The following is an 18,700-nucleotide window of genomic DNA, read 5'->3' as shown; positions in this document are numbered from 1 at the left end:
AGTACACTGGATGGCTCAGTGCACAGATATCCAACCTTTTGGAGCTGGAAGCCAGGGAGATGTGTCCAAACCAGCAAGTGGGTCACACATAAGATAATGCAGTAATGTATGCTCCTATCCACAAAAAAACTGAGACCGCCCCAATCCACAAAAAAAATCAAGGCCCCTCTATACACAGAACATCTGAAGCCTTTATCCTCCCTTTTTTCCACTCAACCTCCTCCTTCTCTCCTCATCCTGTCCCTCTCCTTTTCCTCCATCTTCCCTCTCTGCTGAAGTCTGTGAACATGGAAGCTTCAGCTCTTTAAAATTCCTAAACCTGGAAGACCAGGATTAAGTTGCTTCCCGATTATTCGAAATCCACCAGAGAGCAACCTTTTCCTTTTCCTGCAGGTTCAGCAGCTTTAAAGAACTGCCAAAGTCAGCTTTGCACACAGAATCGGCACGAGCTTCACGAACCGGATCAATGGGGCGCATGGGCCACAGTGAGTTAGTGTAGCTCAGATCTATCGATTAACTCAGCTCTCTGTAAGTTACTTAGTAGAGAAAAGAGCCCAGCCTTTCCTGATAAGTATATTATTTCAGTTCTGGTATCATACTCGTGAATCTTTTTTGCACCTTCTCCAGTACCTCTCTATCCTTTTTATAATATGGAGACCAGAACTGTGCACGGTACTCAAGTGTGGTCTAACCAAGGTTCTATACAAGTTTAACATAACTTCTCTGCTTTCCAATTCTGTCCCTCTAGAAATTAACCCCAGTGCTTGGTTTGCTTTTTTTATGGCCTTATTAACTTGTGTTGCTACTTTTAGTGATTTATGTATCTGTAAGAGAATGGAACAGTTTCTTTGGATGAACACATGAGCCTTTGGTAAACAGTAGAGTAAATTTTGCAATGCCCACCAGTGGGGTCTTGCATGCAACCAGCGCAGATCGGATAATCACTGGCACATTGGCCGCAGTTTCCCATCTCTTGATTTCAGTGAGCAATTATCTGATAGGCACTGGCTCACTGGTAGTATGGGGCCATGCCGATTTTACCCTTGTATGTGGTCTTGAAGTGCATCTTTTGAGATGAGCTGTTTTATCTGAAATACACCAGCCTTTAAGTGGCCAGGGACCTTAGTGCATCAACTCCGGAACTAACCTCGCAGCCGGAACTGAGAAATGTATCTCTCTGACCGCCTTTGAAGTTACAGCCATTTCTTTGAAGAAGTCAAGCAAAGAAATTGTTTATGTCTTCACGGGGTTAAAATTCAACTTCGGCGGCTCGCAAAGCGAGTGGTATCGGATCAGCCCGGTTTCTGTTATTTCTTCCTCTCCCAGGGCATCAGGAGTGTGGGGCAGGCTTGATGGACCAGCTGGACTTTTCCATTGTTGTATGTTTGTGTTAGACACCCCGCCCGATTTTCCTTTCCATTAATTACACTGCCCCCTACCAAAAGGAATCTTTTATATGCTAATTAGTGATCAGCAACCCTGCCTGGTTCTCGCAGATGGAATGTTTCCAGTCCACCATTTTGTACTTATCGAAGGAGCAGCCCCCATTTTAAGCCCTAGCTATTTACAAAACCAAAGACAGGCATTCAGGCAGCCCTGTTGCATATCCTCAATTGTACATGTATGAATATATACTAACGCAAATTCTGCCCTTTTTTATTTAATTGTTCAGAGTTGAACTTTTATACCCATTTGTAATCTTGCCTCTTAGAAACATTAGGAACAGGAGTAGGCCATTCAGCCCCTCGTGTCTGCTCGGCCATTCAATACGACCATGGCTGATCTGTACCTCAACACCATTGCCCTGTCTTTGCTCCATATCCCTTGATAGCCTTACCCAACAAAAATCTGTCCGTCTCAGTCTTGAAAGCTCGAATTGTTCGAGTATCCACAGCCTATTGGGGGAGAGAGTTCCAGATTTCTACTACCCTTTGTGTGAAAAAGTGCTTCCTGATTTTGCCCCTAATCTAATTTTAAGATTATCTCCCCTCATTCTTGATTGCTCCACCAGAGGAAATAGTTTCTCTGTATCTGCCTTATCGAATCAGTTTAATATTTTAAACACCTCGATCAGATCACCATTCAATCTCGTTTACTTATGGGAATACAAGCAAGTTTAGGCAACCTGTCCCCATAACTTAACCCTCTAAGCCACTTGCATCTCGCAACCTTACCGTTTTTCCAGATAGTACTTTTAACGCTATAATGGGAAAACCAATACTTTGGTTTTACCATTTAAATCTTTGCACTGTTATTGCACTACTGTTTTGTGGCACTCCGATTCTGTACAAGTATTCATCCACCCTTCTGTTAATGCTCGAGATTGGCAGTGTTATGTTTCATAAACTAGTGGTAATCACCACATCTGACATGTGCTTGTTGGCTGAACTATCAGCTGTCTGCTGTTTTCTCTTGCTTTAAGTAAGGGTTTGGGGACTTCTGTCAGTATGTGTGGAACAGAGCCTGTGCTGCCAGTTGCATAACAACCTGTCAGTGACTACCTGAGGATGTGTCTGTTGAGTTCCAAATGTTGAGCTGGTTAATGGAGAATCTTTCAATATAATGAGCTCTCTTCCTCCACTCTAGATATTGTAAGAAGAACTTATTGCTCGGTGGGAGATCGTTTCATTTCGATCTTTTTCTCATCCCTGCAGGTACCCTCCTTCTTGGTTTATAGGAATAGGAGGAGGCCATTCAGCCCCTCGAGTCTGTTCTGCCATTCAGTTAGATCACGGCTGATCTGTAGCTTAACTCCATCTACCTGCCTTGGTTCTGTAACCCTGAATACCCTTGCCTAACAAAAATCAATGTGGCTTGCTGCTTCCAGGTGGGACACTGCAATACCAGCATCATAGGCCAAGCCTTGAGTGAGCAGTTCTGATGGAAACCCTGTTGCTTGGCAACCCAGCTGGCCCTGCTGCCAATCAGGAGGTGCCTGAGCTGGTCGGTTAAGGTGGTGCACTGATGTGGTGCTGAGATTTGCCTCAGGTAGCCAGGAAAGGCCCAGGTACCATTCACAGTAACTTCAAGTGGTGTTACTCACTGATAAAGCTCGCCACTCACATCAGTGGAATGCCTCCAGCTCAAAGGAGATATCTAAAGTGACATAGTACCACAAGAGGGGAAAAATGAAAGATTAAAATAAACAAAAAAAACCTCTTTATAGGGAGACCCTGCGTAATGATTTTTATCACAATACTGAGATTAAGGTTCTGCACTTTATATTAAAGTCCCTTCCTGCAATCATTTCTCGTTTGAAGTAATGTTTCATACAGAGAATTTAAATCGTCCACAGTTAATTAGATTCCAAATCGAACTGGGCTTTAATAACTGGTCATAAACTCATAAATTTGCATAAAACAGCATATAATTTACACAAATCAAATTAACAAAGGAAGGGTGGTCGATGAATAAGATTTCAAAGAATAACTAACGTAGCGGCTGTTTGGGTAACCTGCTGTATTCTGGACTACAGTATATTGACGTTAAAACTGGTTCATAGATTCTTGGAATAATCAGTCTCTGTCTTCTCTGATACACCTTCAAATTATGGGCTCCCTTCTGTTCCCACATTTCCTTCAGGAGGAAGTGCAAATACAGGACAGCCTGTACAGAAGCATTCGTAACAAGATAGACGAACTAGTGGCACAAATAGAGATAAATGGGGTTGATCTAATAGCCATTACAGAGACTTGGCTGCAAGGTGACCAAGGTTGGGAACTAAATGTTCCAGGGTACTTGACTTTTCGAAAAGACAGGCAGAATGGAAAAGGAGGGGGTGTAGCCCTGATAATAAAGGATGACATAAGGACAGTAGAGAGAAAGGATCTCGGCTTGGAAGATCAGGAAGTAGAATTGGTATGGGTGGAGATAAGGAATAACAAGGGGCAGAAAACACTAATGGTAGCTATACTGTTGGACAGAATATTAATCAAGAAAAAGTAGGAGGTTGTAACAAAGGTAATGCAATAATTGTGGGGCACTTTAATCTTCATATAGACTGGAGAAATCAAATTGGCAAAGGTAGTCTGGAGGACGAGTTCATGGAATGCATTCGGGACAGTTTCCTGGAACAATACGTCATGGAACCAACCAGGGAACAGGCTATTTTAGATCTTGTATTGTGTAATGAGACAGGGTTAATTAGCAATCTCATAGTAAAGGATCCTCTGGGGCAGAGTGATCATAATATTATAGAATTTCACATTAAGTGCTGCTCCCTCATCACCAGCCATGGAGCATCATGATTAGATTAGTGGGGGGAGAGGGGAAATGTTTACCGTTCAAACTTTTCACCCATTGAGAATAAAATATGCACTGCAGTCGTAGTGTAGAGAAAACATTTAAACTTAAATTAGGTCAACCATGCCATCTCACTGGAGCATGTACAGCACAGTTGATGCAGAACATTGTGGGAACATGCTTCTTCCTCAGCCACGTCTGACCTTGTAACAACTTATAATAAGCTAAATAATTTAATCGTTGGTGAGGAAATGTCTAGGCACGTTTGATGATATTCTGAAGCTTTTCAGTGGTGAGAACAGTGACAATACCAGAACACTGTCACATAGCTTCAGAATCTCTTGACGTGCTGTGGACATCATTAGTTTATGCTGCACATTTGGAGCCTGACCTAAGTCTTTAGGATTAGTTGCAGTTAATAACCCCAGGTAATGCTGTTGTGTGCGTTCTGTGCTGTGAGTGAGGTGACAGTAATGATGTTGCAGGACATACCCCCAGGGACTAATCATTCCAATATTGCACAGTATTAAATACAGCTCCTGATTGACAACATCCTGTTTTCCTCATTATTGTCTCACACATACATTTCCACCTGCCTTGCATTTGTCAGCGGTAATTTCCTTTGGAAACAATACAGATTGTAATTTCTATTACAGCAAGTACGCTACGGAACATACTGTCTGACTGTGTTTAAGTTGCTTCAGGGACCTCAGAAAGACTAATTAGCATCTGCAGCACTAAATAAAGCTGCACTCAGCAAAATTAAGTTTTATACATGGCCAAAATAAATTGTAACACAACTTACACCGGCAGTGTTTGATTTGGATTAAAGCAAAGGGACATTAAACACCATGGGGGTAGGGAAAAAGTAACAAAAGTCACAATGGTGAAATTCTCCAGTGAGCCATCTCGTTCCATCTCCATGCTCACAGCCTTTAGTTTGCATTCCACGGAGCTTGTCACACATGCTGCCATGTGCCTCCAAACGTACAGGAGACAACTGCAAAGAAAAAGCTTTGAAAAAACAGTGCGACAGTGAGCTGAATGCTGACTTGTTTTCCTCTTTTCCAATGGCCCCCGCTGCCGAGCCAGATCCCACTGCCGTTCCGGATCCCACTGCTGTTCCAGTATAGGTATGCTGACCGTGTCATTCAATTTCTTTCCTGCAGATGGGACCTCCCTCAGGAACAGACAAGGTGAAGAAGGGCGGATCCTATATGTGCCACAAGGTAACTTTTGAGCCTTTCAAATACTTGCAAAACACTATTGAGCAAGAAACAAATGCCAGCCCCAAATCTGACGCAACAAAAAGGAAAATTCTAAAAATGCACAGCATGCCAGTCAGCATCTAGAAGTGAAAGATAAGTTAATGTTTCAGTTGTGACCTTTCATCGGAAGTGACCTGGCATAGCTGGTGAAACTCCTTTACAGGACTGGCCAAAACTAAGAGATAAGTGGGGGACATAGGGTGCAGCTTAAGAATACAGAGAGGCCAACTACAGGTAATAGTTTGCAAACAGATTCTAAATACAGGAAAGCTGTGTAAACTGCTGGACACTGTGCAGTCAGGCATAGGAAAGAGAAAAGGTAGTAGAGAAAACAGTGAAATGTGATTGAGAAAATCCTAAGTCAGTTCATGTAGCCATTAAGCTACGAAACACAACCTTCTATGTTCATCCTCGATTTCAAACATGTACTGGACAGTTATGGTACAGAATATCAATTGGAGGCTGGTTTTTAGTACCGTAAAGAATGTTGGACTGTAAACCGTGACATCACTCCTAACCAGTGAGAAATAGCGGCAGCTGACATGTGTATTACACGTTCAACCCACAGCCATTCGCTAAGCAAACATTCTGATGGTGGGATGGAGTAATAAATGGGGATAGAGCCCACCTGAAAATTTCTAGTGCACCCAAGACTTGATGAAGCACTCACGCACTTACTCAACTCAACTCACTCACTCATTCTACTCGCTCACTCATTTGCTCACTCTCTCACACACACACACACACACACACATTTTCTCCAACAGTGAAACAGCTTGCCAAAGCTGTGGAAGAAGAGCTTGCATCAAATTGTTACCCAGAATGCAGCCATCATGTGTCAAAGGGAAATCAGTGTGGTTCGCCCTCAGTCCTGAAAATACAGAGTGGTGAGAATGAGAAGGACAATTCCGGTTCCACCGCCCACTGGCGAAAGTGGCAATAATAATAAGTGGTCTCTGAGCGCCCATAATTTACTAGAACAAAGTCCTCTCTATCTCTGTCTTGATTTCATTTGAAGAGACATGTGAGAGTAGAACTGAGTGCAGCGGGTGCGGGAAGGACAGAAGAGGAGATGGGTTGCTTCATTCAGACGATTGAACTGGTAAATTATCACCTTTCATTTGTGAACGAGCGGGCATAAACCATTACATGAGAGTGCCTATGGTTCTGCTGCAGCGCCTAACTGTGCAGCTGTTCAGCTCTTCTAAAAATAGAGTTGTTAAAATCCAGTTCATTGTGGTAGAAGTGCTATCTTTCTCACTTTTATTTGTGTTCATTCACAACGTACGCAATTAGTTTAGTTGCAGTTTCTATCTAATAAACAATTAGCTTTTCTGCCTCACTTTAGAATTATTTTTCTTCCCTGGTTAGCCGCAGCTGTCCACCACTCACCATTTCCAGCCTGAATCACCGGCCAGATGACCTGCTTGTTTGACCTCTGCTAAAGCTACTCTTAGGGAGTAGTACAGGGTAACTCATACTGCAGACTTCATTCTCCTTTATGTGGGCAACAACAACTTGTATTTATATAGCGCCTTTAACATAGTAAAACGTCCCAAGGCACTTCACAGGAGTATTAAAAGACAAAGAATGTGACACCGAGCCACATAAGGAGAAATAAGGGCAGGTGACCATAAGCTTGGTCAATGAGGTAGGTTTTAAGGAGCGTCTTAAAGGAGGAAAGGGAGGTAGCGAGGTGGAGAGTTTTAGGCAGGGAATTCCAGAGCTTAGGGCCTTGGCAACAGAAGGCACGGCCACCAATGGTTGAGCGATTATAATCGGGGCTGCTCAAGGCCAGAATTAGAGGAGCACAGATATCTCGGGGGGGGGGGTTTGTGGGGCTGAAGGAAATTACAGAGATAGGGAGGGGCGAGACCATGGAGGGATTTGAAAACAAGGATGAGAATTTTGAAATCGAGGCATTGCTTAACCAGGAGCCAATGTAGGCCAGCGAGCACAGGGGTGATGGGTGAACGGGAATTGGTGCGGTTAGGATACGGGCAGCCAAGTTTTGGATCACCTCAAGCTTACGTAGGGTAGAATGTGGGAGGCCAGCCAGGAGTGCGTTGGAATAGTCAAGTCTAGAGGTAACAAAGGCATGGATGAGGGTTTCAGCAACTGATGAGCTGAGGCAAGGGCGGAGACTGGCGATGTTACGAAAGTGGAAATAGGTATTCTTAGTTATGCTGCGGATATGTGGTTATTTCACGGTCAAATATGACACCAAGATTACGAACAGTGTGGCTCAGCCTCAGACAGATGTTATGGAGAGGGATGGAGTCAGTGGCTAGGGAACAGAGTTTGTGGCGGGGACCGAAAACAATGGCTTCGGTCTTCCCAATATTTAATTGGAGAAAATTTCTGCTCCGCCAGAACTGGATGTCGGACAAGCAGTCAAACAATTTAGAGACCGTGAAGGGGTCGAGAGAAGCGTCAGCGTACATGTGGAAACTGACGCTGTGTTTTCGGATGATGTCGCCAAGGGGCAACATGTAGATGAGAAATAGGAGGGGGCCAAGGATAGATCCTTGGGGGACCCCAGAGGCAAGGGCCTGGTCTTCATTTGGTGTCCCATTCTCTGCCCACACACTGAAATTTTCCACCACTGACCAGCTTACTGACTCTTCAATCCTCACTGACCAGTTCACTGACTCTTCAATCATCAGACATTGACACATTCACTGACTCTTCACTCCTCACTGACCCGTTCACTGACGCTTCAATCCTCACTGACCCGTTCACTGACTCTTCACCCCTCACTGACCCGTTCACTGACTCTTCACTCCTCACTGACCCGTTCACTGACTCTTCAATCCTCACTGACCCGTTCACTGACGCTTCAATCCTCACTGACCCGTTCACCGACTCTTCAATCCTCACTGACCCGCTCACCGACTTTTCAATCCTCACTGACCAGTTCACTGACTCTTCAATCCTCACTGACCAGTTCACTGACTCTTCAATCCTCACTGACCAGTTCACTGACTCTTCAATCCTCACTGACCAGTTCACTGACTCTTCAATCATCAGACATTGACACATTCACTGACTCTTCACTCCTCACTGACCCGTTCACTGACCCGTTCACTGACTCTTCACTCCTCACTGACTCTTCAATCCTCACTGAACCGTTCACTGATTCTTCAATCCTCACTGACCCGTTCACCGACTTTTCAATCCTCACTGACCAGTTCACTGACTCTTGTAAGAATTAAGAGCAGGAGTAGGCCATACGGCCCTTCGAGCCTGCTCCGCCATTCAATAAGATCATGGCTAATCTTCAACCTCAACTCCACTTTCCCACCCGATCCCCATATCCCTTGATTCCCCATGAATCCAAAAATCTATTTATCTTAGCCTTGAATATACTCAAAGACCCAGCATGCACAGCTCTTTGGGGTAGAGAATTCCAAAGATTCAACAACACTCTGAGTGAAGAAATTCCTCCTCAGTCTTAAATGGCCGACCCCTTATCCTGAGACTATGTCCCCTAGTTCTAGACTCTCCAGCCAGGGGAAACAATCTCTCAGCATCTATGCTGTCAATCCCCCTCAGAATCTTCTTGTTTCAATGAGATCACCTCTCATTCTTCTAAACTCCAGCGAGTATAGGCCCAGTCTACTCAATCTCTCCTCATAGGACAACCCTCTCATCCCAGGAATCAATCTAGTGAACCTTCATTGCACTGCCTCTAACACATGTTTGTCCTTTCTCAGATAAGGAAACCAAAATTGTGCACAGTACTCCAGGTGTGGTCTCACCAAAGCCCTGTACAATTGTAGTAAGACCTCCTTACTCTTATATTCCAACCCCCTTGCAATAAAGACCAACATGCCACTTGCCTTCCTGATTGCTTGCTGTACCTGCCTGCTAACTCTCTGTGTTTCCTGTACGAGGACACCTAAATCTCTCTGAACACCAACATTTAATAGTTTCTCACCATTTAAAAAATATTCTATTTTTCTATTCTTCCTACCAAAGTGAATAACCTCACATCTCCTCACATTATACTCCATCTGCCACCTTATTGCCCACTCACTTAACCGGTCTATATCCCTTTGCAGGCTACTTGTGTCCTCCTCACAGCTTACTGTCCCACCTAGCTTTGTATCATCAGCAAACTTGGATACATTGCACTCGGTCCCTTCATCAAAGTCATTAATATAGATTGTAACTAGCTGAGGCCCAAGCACTGATCCTTGCAGCACCTCAGCCTGCCAACCCGAAAATGACCTGTTTATCCCTACTCTCTGTTTTCTGTCCGTTAACCAATCCTCTATCCATGCTAATATATTATCCAACCCCTGAGCCCTAAACTAGTGTAATAACCTTTTATGTGGCACCTTATCGAATGCCTTTTGGAAATCCAAATATATAAATCCACTGGTTCCCCTTTATCTACCCTGCTAGTTACATCCTCAAAAAATTCTAATAAATTTGTCAAACACTATTTCCTTTGCATAAAGCCATGTTGACTCAGCCTAATCATATCATGATTTTCTAAGTGCCCCGTTACCACTTCCTTAATAATGGATTCCAGCATTTTCCCGACCACTGATGTCAGGCTAACGGGCCTGTAGTTCCCTGTTTTCTCTCTCTCCTTTCTTGAATAGCGGGGTTACATTTGCTACCTTCCAGTCCGCTGGAACCATTCTAGAATTTTGGAAGATCACAACCAATGCATCCACTAACTCTGCAGCCACCCCATAGAACCCCAGGACGTAGGCCATCAGGTCCAGGGGATTTGTCGTTTTTTAGTCCCATTAATTTCTCAAGTACTTTTTCTCTATCGATCTTAATTACTTTAAGTTCCTCACTCTTATTAGCCCCTTGGTTGTCCACTATTTTTGGTATGCTTTTTGTGTCTTTTACTGTGAAGACAGATACAAAATATTTGTTTAAAGTCTCTGCCATTTCCTTATTATTCCCCACTATAATTTCACCTGTCTCAGCCTCTAAGGGACCAACACTTACTTTTGCTACTCTCTTCCTTTTTACATACTTCAGTCTTCACTGACCAGTTCACCGACTCTTCAATCCTCACTGACTAGTTCACTTACCTTCAGTTACTGAACAGTGAATTGTTCACTTACACGCTTTAGTCCTCAAATGTTGAACTGTTCTGTTACTGTGATTGAAGAGTTCTCCCATGATTCTAGTAACATTTGATTTCGACAGAAAAAAAATGCATGTCAGTGCATTGTCTGCTAGTGCATAAATAATAAGTGTTTCAGTTCAACTCTCAATTGCTGTGTATTTTGTTTTCCTACCATATCTTTATTACCCTGTCTAATAAAATGTTATACTCATTAAATGAAATACTCAGCCGTAGTATTAAGGTTTTAGAGCCAGGCGAGGGAGATTGAACAGTGTTTCCTCCCAGGCCTATAGGCAGATAGAGTGACGGCCCCTTGAGGTCCAATTAAATACAAATATTTATGTGAAGATTTCAAAGGGTTGACTATTTTGACCCACCGATATAACTTGGATTGTAATTGAAGTCAGAGAATGCACCAATCTTATTTGTATATCTCAACAGATAATAAAGATAATTACATTGGGTTGGGAGAAGGGAGAGATCCAAAAAGAGAGGAAATAAATTATTTTGTACCGTCTGTATATCTGTGCTCTAAACAGACTTGAACCCAGTGCAAGATAAAATGCTCACTTCATAAAATGGATACTTTTAATAAAACTATATGTGGGAAAAATAAACCACGATATGTGCCTCATATTGGGACAGGCTTTTAAAGTCCTCTTGGTCCAATTTCAGATTTTTTAGATCTGGAATTGCTCTCATGATTCAGCCCATGGCAAGGCTGCAATATCAGCTATTCCATCGAGAGGAGAGGCCAGGCAGTCCCAAGGGCTGGAGGGGGAAATAAATAAAATATTAAATCGGAGTCACTCCAGATCACCACCTTGTCCCTGCCTTATGAGCAGCATTGACAGGGGTCATGGAGCAGTCACCTGCCCACCCTTGCATCAGGCAACAGTGTTGACATCCAGCCATTTGGAGACTATGCCCAGCAGCTCCTGCATACCTGGTAAATGGCCAGTAACAGAGCAGCTGAGGAAAGAGCGTGAGGCCCAGGTCACCAGCCTGACCCCACAACTAGGAGTGAGAGATAGCACGAGGAGACCAGCAAAAATGGAAAAGTCATAAAAATCTCTACCAAAACAAATAAAAACAAAAAGGAGGCACTGGACACCAGGGAGCAAGCAGAAAGCAAACAAACTTTAAATGGGGGAAGAGCCAAAAGGAAAATAATTAACATCATCTGGCTATTGGTGTAGTTAGTACACATTTCATATCTTGCTGAATGCAGTAGTCAGCCACATAATCAAACATACATGCAACAAATTATATATATTTTTTCCTGTGTGTCCCCACTACCTCATGTAATAAAATGTTGTGCTCACTACATGAAGTACACAGCCGTAATCTATTACAGTCAGGTATTGGGTTTGAGTAGTGTGTGCTCCCCATGTCTACGCTGAACCAGGGCAAGCTGCCTTACGGTCCAATTAAATCCAGCTCTTTCCTAAGTTAAAATATCACTGATTTTATATTTTGATCGAACAATACAATTTGGATTGTAATGGCAATCAAGAGAACACATCAATCTTATTTGCATAATTCTGAAAAAATAAAGATAGGTAAGATCACAAGATAATCACAGATGAGGAAGGCCATTTGAACATCTTAGGTTCATCCATCCAAGTTGGCTCTAATGTCCCTGCATTTTGCAGCATCTAACTGATACCAGGTTTTTACGCCTCTACTACCCTATCCAGGAGACCATTCCAGGTGTTGATCACTATTTATGATTGTATCAAAGAGCAGGGGAATTATCGACGGTGTCCTGACCAGTATTTATCCCTCAACCTACATCACTAAAACAGATTATCTGGTCATTATTTCATTGCTGTTTATGGGACCTTGCTGTGCGTAAATTGACTGCAGCATTTCCTACATTAAAACAGTGACTACACATAGAGTCATAGGCCTAGAAATTGGGTTGGTAGCGCCGGCGCTGAGCGCCTAAAGAGACCTAGAATTGGGGCGAAGCCCTATGTTGGGGCGAGCGTTATGAAGATAGCGCCAACTCAGATATTGACTATTCATTTAGCGTTTGCGCGCGCCCGCGAGCGCAAGCAGCTCATGACGTCATTTCAGTGTGCAACGCCTTTTAGGAGCGCCTGAGCGCATATTGGGTGGCGCCCGGAGCCTTAGCGCCTAGCGCTATTAGTGACAGTTCGAGGGAGGGCTAACAGGCCCTTCTCGGAGTAGGGCGGCGCTATTTAAAGGGGACAGCTCTAGTGCAGAATCTTCTGCCACTTGGCCTGCTCATTGCGACCGCTGCTAGAGAGAGTTGGCGAGCTAATGTGGAGCGGAGTTCTGGGAATTTAGCTTTACATTACTTGGGACCTTCAACCCTGTCCGAACCACTTGCACCGCTACACCTAAAAGCCTTTTGACCAACTGGCATCGGAATGGGAGCTTGTTTGGAGGGCGACGGCCTCATCGCCCAACACTGTGAAGGGGCAGAGAGACGGCGGGAGAGAGGGCCGGCATTGGCCAGAATGAGGAGGGGCAATGGAGGTCGCCCAATCCGACGGGATGCTGCGAGGGTCTTTAGGCAGCAGGTGACAAGCCTTGACATGTCGGAGGAGCAGTGTTTGCGAAGGCTCCGAATCTGGAGGGACATTGTTACTGATCTGTGCCACCTGCTTGGTCGGCATCTGCAGCCACGTGAATGCTGCAGAACCTCTCTGTCCGTTATGGCTAAACTGACTGATGGCCTCCATTTTTATGGCAACGGATCCTTTCAGTCAGCCATTGGGGACAATGCGACTGTCGCTCAGGCTGCAGTCCGCTGTTGCATCCGGCAAGTGACAGATGCCCTTTATAGGCGAACGCGTCAATTCATTACCTTCCCTCGGACCCTGCACAAGCAGGAGGAAGAGGAGGAGGAGGAGGAAGAGCAGGCGGAGGAGGAGGAAGATGGAAGGGCTGCTGAAAGTGGAAGGTCCATTCGTCAGAGGCTCCTCTGGACTCGTGTCGACACCCCTGTGGCGGAATGATGAGAGTCTTACTCATGCGCACTTTGGATGTTTCAGGGCCTCTGAATGCCAGCATCACTGAAAGTAGTCACATGCACCATGCAACATTGAAACTTCTGTTTATTGACACAAAGGTCTTTCATTACAGCTAAACAACGTAATGTGAGCACAAACCATAACTTTCAAAATAACTGTTAACTGTTCAGCCAAGCCGCAAAACTCAACAAACCTCAGCAAATATAACAGCAGGTGAGGGTGTCCCTGAATTTGGACAAACCAACGTCTCAGCACCTCCCTCTACAACTGGCCCCTTCAGGGAGAACGACTTCTCTTCTGCGCCCGGCCCCTTCCCTCCCTGCTGCTCCTACGTAATTGGACCCCAGTGGTGGGCTCAAGGCTGGGGGACGCCTCCTGACTGTCTGGAAGCGCGGAAGCCCCTGAGGGACGGCCTGGCCGACCTCTGGGCTTGGAGGGTGCGGACGCAGGATGCTTGCTGTGACCATGGCTGGGAGCAGTGTGGCCTGCAGGTGGTGGCAGCTGCAATGCAGGCGTCCCAGCGCTGGCATGTGCAATGCTCTCCTGCCGAGAGAGGACACCTGCACCATGGTCGGACGACACACTGGCTATCTGAGGGGAGCGGCTCGGCTCATCCACCACAATCGCATGCTCCACTGATTCCTGGCCTTGTACGGGAGTGGAAGGGCCCGGGGTGATCCTATCTGATGCAGAGAGGGTGGCTGCAGTGAGAGATCGCGTTGCGTCAATCTGGCTGTGGAGGAGCCCAGCAAGTGACTGCGTGGCAACAGTGAGGACCTGTGTGCCAGGTGCCAGTGCTTCGGAGAAGGCCTGGACAGTTCTTCCCATGGCTTCGGACAAGGCAGGTGCCGACCGCTCCACTGCCTCGGACAAGCCCTGCACAGACCTTTCCAGGGATTGTCCGAAGCCCTGAACAGTCCTTTCCATTGCCGACTCAAAGCCGTGGACAGTCCTCTCCATTGTTGGGCCGAAGCCCTGGATAGTCCTGTCCATTGTGGCCCCGAAGCCCTGGATAGACCTGTCCATAGTTTCCCCGAACACCTGGAGAGTCCTCTCCATTGTGGCCCCAAAGCCCTGCAGAGTCCTCTCCATTGTTGCCCCGAAGTCCAACATACTCCTAGCCAATGAATCTATTGACTCAGGCATCTTTTCCACTGCAGCCATCAGCTCCGTGTGTCTGACCCGGGCCTGTTTGCTCATCTCAGCCAGGCGACGGACCTCATCTGCACTCTGTGCAGCAGTCATGACGACCTGCCTTGTCCTGCGGGGAGACGGTGGCCGAACTTGCCTATCCCCCGTGCGCTGCTGCATGCCGCTTGGTCCGGCAACTGGTTCATCCTCAGAGCCACCCCCCCTCCCCTCCAGGGGACTACTATCCCCAGTCTGCAGATGTCTCAGCTCCCCGGATTCCTTCTGGTCCTCGCCTCCGGTGGCACTGGCACTGGCAGCTTCAGCGCGTTGAGCCCGAGTTGGTGCTGCTTCATCTGAAAGTGGGAGGTGGAAGAGTGGCTTTAGCAAAAGGACAGCTTTGCTGAAAGGCATGCCAGATTGCGGCAAGGCTCTGACATGGCTGCACACTGAGGATGCATGCTGGCGGGGGGACCAAGTGGAAGGCAACAGGTGAAAAAGCTGAGAGTCTTACCCTCGCTGTCAGTAATGGGGTCGGCAGATGCAGTGGTCACAGGACCAGACAGACGTCCTCCAAGTATCTGGTGCACTCTCTCCTCCAGATCCGTGAGAGTGACCACTTGTGCAGGTCCGCCACCGGTTCGACGCTGCTCCTTTCGAATCATCGCCAGCTTGGCCTGCAGGGGAAAGAAGGGGAGGTTCTGTTACACGATGCCTTGAGACCTCATCGCATGCCCCCCATGGTGCAAGAGCCCTTACATCAGGCCTTGAGACCTCATTGCATGCCCCCCATGGTGCAAGAGCCCTTACATCAGGCCTTGAGACCTCATCGCATGCCCCCCATGGTGCAAGAGCCCTTACATCAGGCCTTGAGACATCATCGCATGCCCCCCATGGTGCAAGAGCCCTTACATCAGGCCTTGAGACCTCATCGCATGCCCCCCATGGTGCAAGAGCCCTTACATCAGGCCTTGAGACATCATCGCATGCCCCCCATGGTGCAAGAGCCCTTACATCAGGCCTTGAGACATCAGTCCATGTGTGTGCCCAAAAAGGGCCATGGGTGCATACTGACAGATGGCCATTGGCGCATCATTGCAGCAGGGTGCCCGAAGTCAGCTGCAGATGGAGGGAAGCACAAGTTTGGTAAACCATCACTTACCCTAACGATCCGTGTGAGGTCGTTGAATTTCTTCCTGCACTGAACAGGGGTCCTGGTCGCTATGCTGCTGGAGTTCACCCTCACAGCAACCTCCCTCCAAGATCGTCGATAAGCCTTCTGATTCGGCCTCTTGCCATTATCCGGATACAGGACCTCTCGACTGTGTTCAACTGCAGCCACCAAGTGGTCCAGAGCCCCAGTGCTGAAGCGCTCTGCTCTCTGCCTAACCTTCTCCATGATGAACAAGTTTGTACCGCCAGACAAGGGCGAGCGCCGAATCTGAGGCCTACAGGGCGTTGGGTGTTGAAGCTCAGGCTGACTGACCCACCCCTTTAAGAGCCGGCCGGCGCCTGGAGGTCTCGTGCTTTCCCGTAATTGAGTTCACCTGCGCTGCGCCCGTCCGCGGCGAAATTGAGTAGCGCCTGACCTTTTGCGCCTTAAGAGCACCGTGCAACGGCTGATTTAGCGCCTCAATCCCCTTTGGGGGCGATGCAACCCAATATCGCGCCAGGCGGCGATAAGTTTCGTCTGGCTATAAACTTTGCGCATCGCCAGTTCTAACGCCTCAAGTGGGGCTATACCCAATTTCTAGGCCATAGAGTTATACAGCACAGAAAGAGGCCCTTCGGCCCATCGTGTCTGCGCCGGCCATCAAGCCCTATCTATTCTAAACCCATTTTCCAGCACTTGGTCCGTAGCCTTGTATGCTATGGCGTTTCAAGTGCTCATCTAAATGCTTCTTGAATGTTGTGAGGGTTCCTGCCTCTACCACCCTTTCAGGCAGTGAGTTACAGATTCCAACCACCCTCTGGGTGAAAAAGTTTTTCCTCAAATACCCTCTAAACCTCCTGCCCCTTACCTTGAAACTATGCCCCCTGGTTATTGACCCCTCTACTAAGGGGAAAGGTTCCTTTCTATCTACCCTATCTATGCCCCTCATAATTTTGTACACCTCAATCAGGTCCCCCCTCAGCCTTCACTGCTCTAAGGAAAACAACCCCAGCCTGTCCAGTCTCTCTTCATAACTGAAACGCTCCAACCCAGGTAACATCATGGTGAATCTCCTCTGCACCCTCTCTAATGCAATCACATCCTTCCTATAGTGTGGCAACCAGAACTGCACACAGTATTCCAGCTGTGGCCTAACTAGCGTTTTGTACAGCTCCATCATAACCTCCCTGCTTATATTCTGTGCCTCGGCTAATGAAAGCAAGTATCCCTTATGCCTTCTTAACCACCTTATCTACCTGTCCTGCTGCCTTCAGGGATCTACGTACATGCACACCAAGGTCCCTCTGATCCGCTGTCCTTCCTAGGGTCCTATCATTCATTGTGTATTCCCTTGCCTTGTTAGTCCTCCCAAAATGCATCACCTCACACTTTTCAGGGTTAAATTCCATTTGCCACTGTTCTGTCCATCTGACCAACCTGTCTATATCGTCCTGTAGCCTGAGGCTTCCCTCCTCACTATTTAACACTCCACCAATTTTTGTGTCATCTGCGAACTTACTGATCATACCTCCTACATTCATATCTAAATCATTAATGTACACTACAAACAGCAAGGGACCCAGCACCGATCCCTGCGGTACACCACTGGACACAGGCTTCCAGTCACAAAAACAACCTTCGACCATCACCCTCTGCCTCCTACCACTAAGCCAATTTTGGATCCATTGTGCCAAATTGCTTTGGATCTCATGGGCTCTTACCTTCTTGACCAGTCTCCCATGCAGGACTTTGTCAAAAGCCTTACTGAAGTCCATGTAGACTACATCGACTGCATCATCCACACACCTAGTCACCCGCTCAAAAAATTCAATCAAATTGGTTAGACATGATCTCCCCCTGACAAAGCCATGCTGACTATCCTTGATTAATCCTTGCCTCTCCAAGTGGAGACTAATTCTGTCCCTCAGAAATTTTTTCCAATAATTTCCCTACCACTGATGTTAGGCTCACTGGCCTGTAATTCCCTGGTTTATCCCTACTACCCTTCTTGAAGAATGGTACTACGTTAGCTTCAAAAAGTACTTCATTAGCTGTAAAGTATTTGGGAAATATTGAGGTCATGAAAGGTGTTATATAAATGCAAGATCTTTCTATTATGTGTTAATTCTTCTGATTTGATTTGTGGGGAAATAACAAATTAAGTACATGCCATACTTCCTCTAACCCCCGGCCCCCACCCCCACCAACCTATGTACTTCTAAAAATACAGTTTCAGTAGTCCCTGGCAGATTTAAAAATGAGGTAATATTGGCCCAAGTTTGGGACAGGATTGAAACTGACTTGCAGAATCAAGAAATTGTAATAAAATGAAGAGAGTTGAGAAGTCTACTCTCAGCAATCAGGAGAACTTCAGTTTCATTTTGAAAACCGAGGGCTGGATTTTCTCAATGGAGACATGCTGGAGGCGGGACTTTTGGTTTCCAGGTTTCAGTCCCGCCCCCAGCGACATCTGACCAACCCACGCTATTTTCCCTTGATTGGCCTTGTTCAGCTTTCCCTTAATTGGCCGGTAAGCTTGTGACAGATGATGTCAGCGTATGACGCTTCATCTGTTTAAAAATTTTTGACAGATGAATTGTCAGCGTTTGACAGCTTTGAGTGCACTTGGTGCAAAGAGGATGCAGAAGGCACTAGCCCCGCCCCGCCCCATTAATAGCAGCTGATTTTCCAGTTTATTTAAACTCTTACCAACCTGAACTAGATGTAATTAAAAAAAAACTCAGATTAAATCAAAATCAAAATCAAATCACTTTTATTGTCATTGTTAGTGCACAAGTGCAGTACA

At 46.2% G+C, this 18,700-nt stretch overlaps 1 protein-coding gene across 6 annotated transcripts in view; it reads left to right on the top strand.

Moving 5' to 3' along the window:
* The window catches only part of sumf1 (sulfatase modifying factor 1), a 172,376-nt gene that overhangs the window by 143,996 nt on the left and 9,680 nt on the right, over positions 1-18,700 (top strand). For 4 of the 6 annotated variants that reach the window (XM_086001359.1, XM_086001365.1, XM_086001366.1 and 1 more), the window contains exon 8: positions 5,412-5,471. The exons of the other annotated variants lie outside the window; for them this stretch is intronic. In XM_086001359.1, the coding sequence (XP_085857485.1) occupies positions 5,412-5,471 (60 nt within the window). The remainder of the gene's footprint in view (positions 1-5,411; positions 5,472-18,700) is intronic. 6 annotated transcript variants of the gene reach the window in all.

Source organism: Somniosus microcephalus, chromosome 11 (assembly GCF_052327205.1).
Source record: "Somniosus microcephalus isolate GS21.2 chromosome 11, FLI_Smic_1.0, whole genome shotgun sequence".
In the NCBI taxonomy this organism is placed as follows: domain Eukaryota; kingdom Metazoa; phylum Chordata; class Chondrichthyes; order Squaliformes; family Somniosidae; genus Somniosus; species Somniosus microcephalus.
Note: the sequence above shows the minus strand (reverse complement) of the source record. Positions and strands in the feature narration are given on the sequence as shown.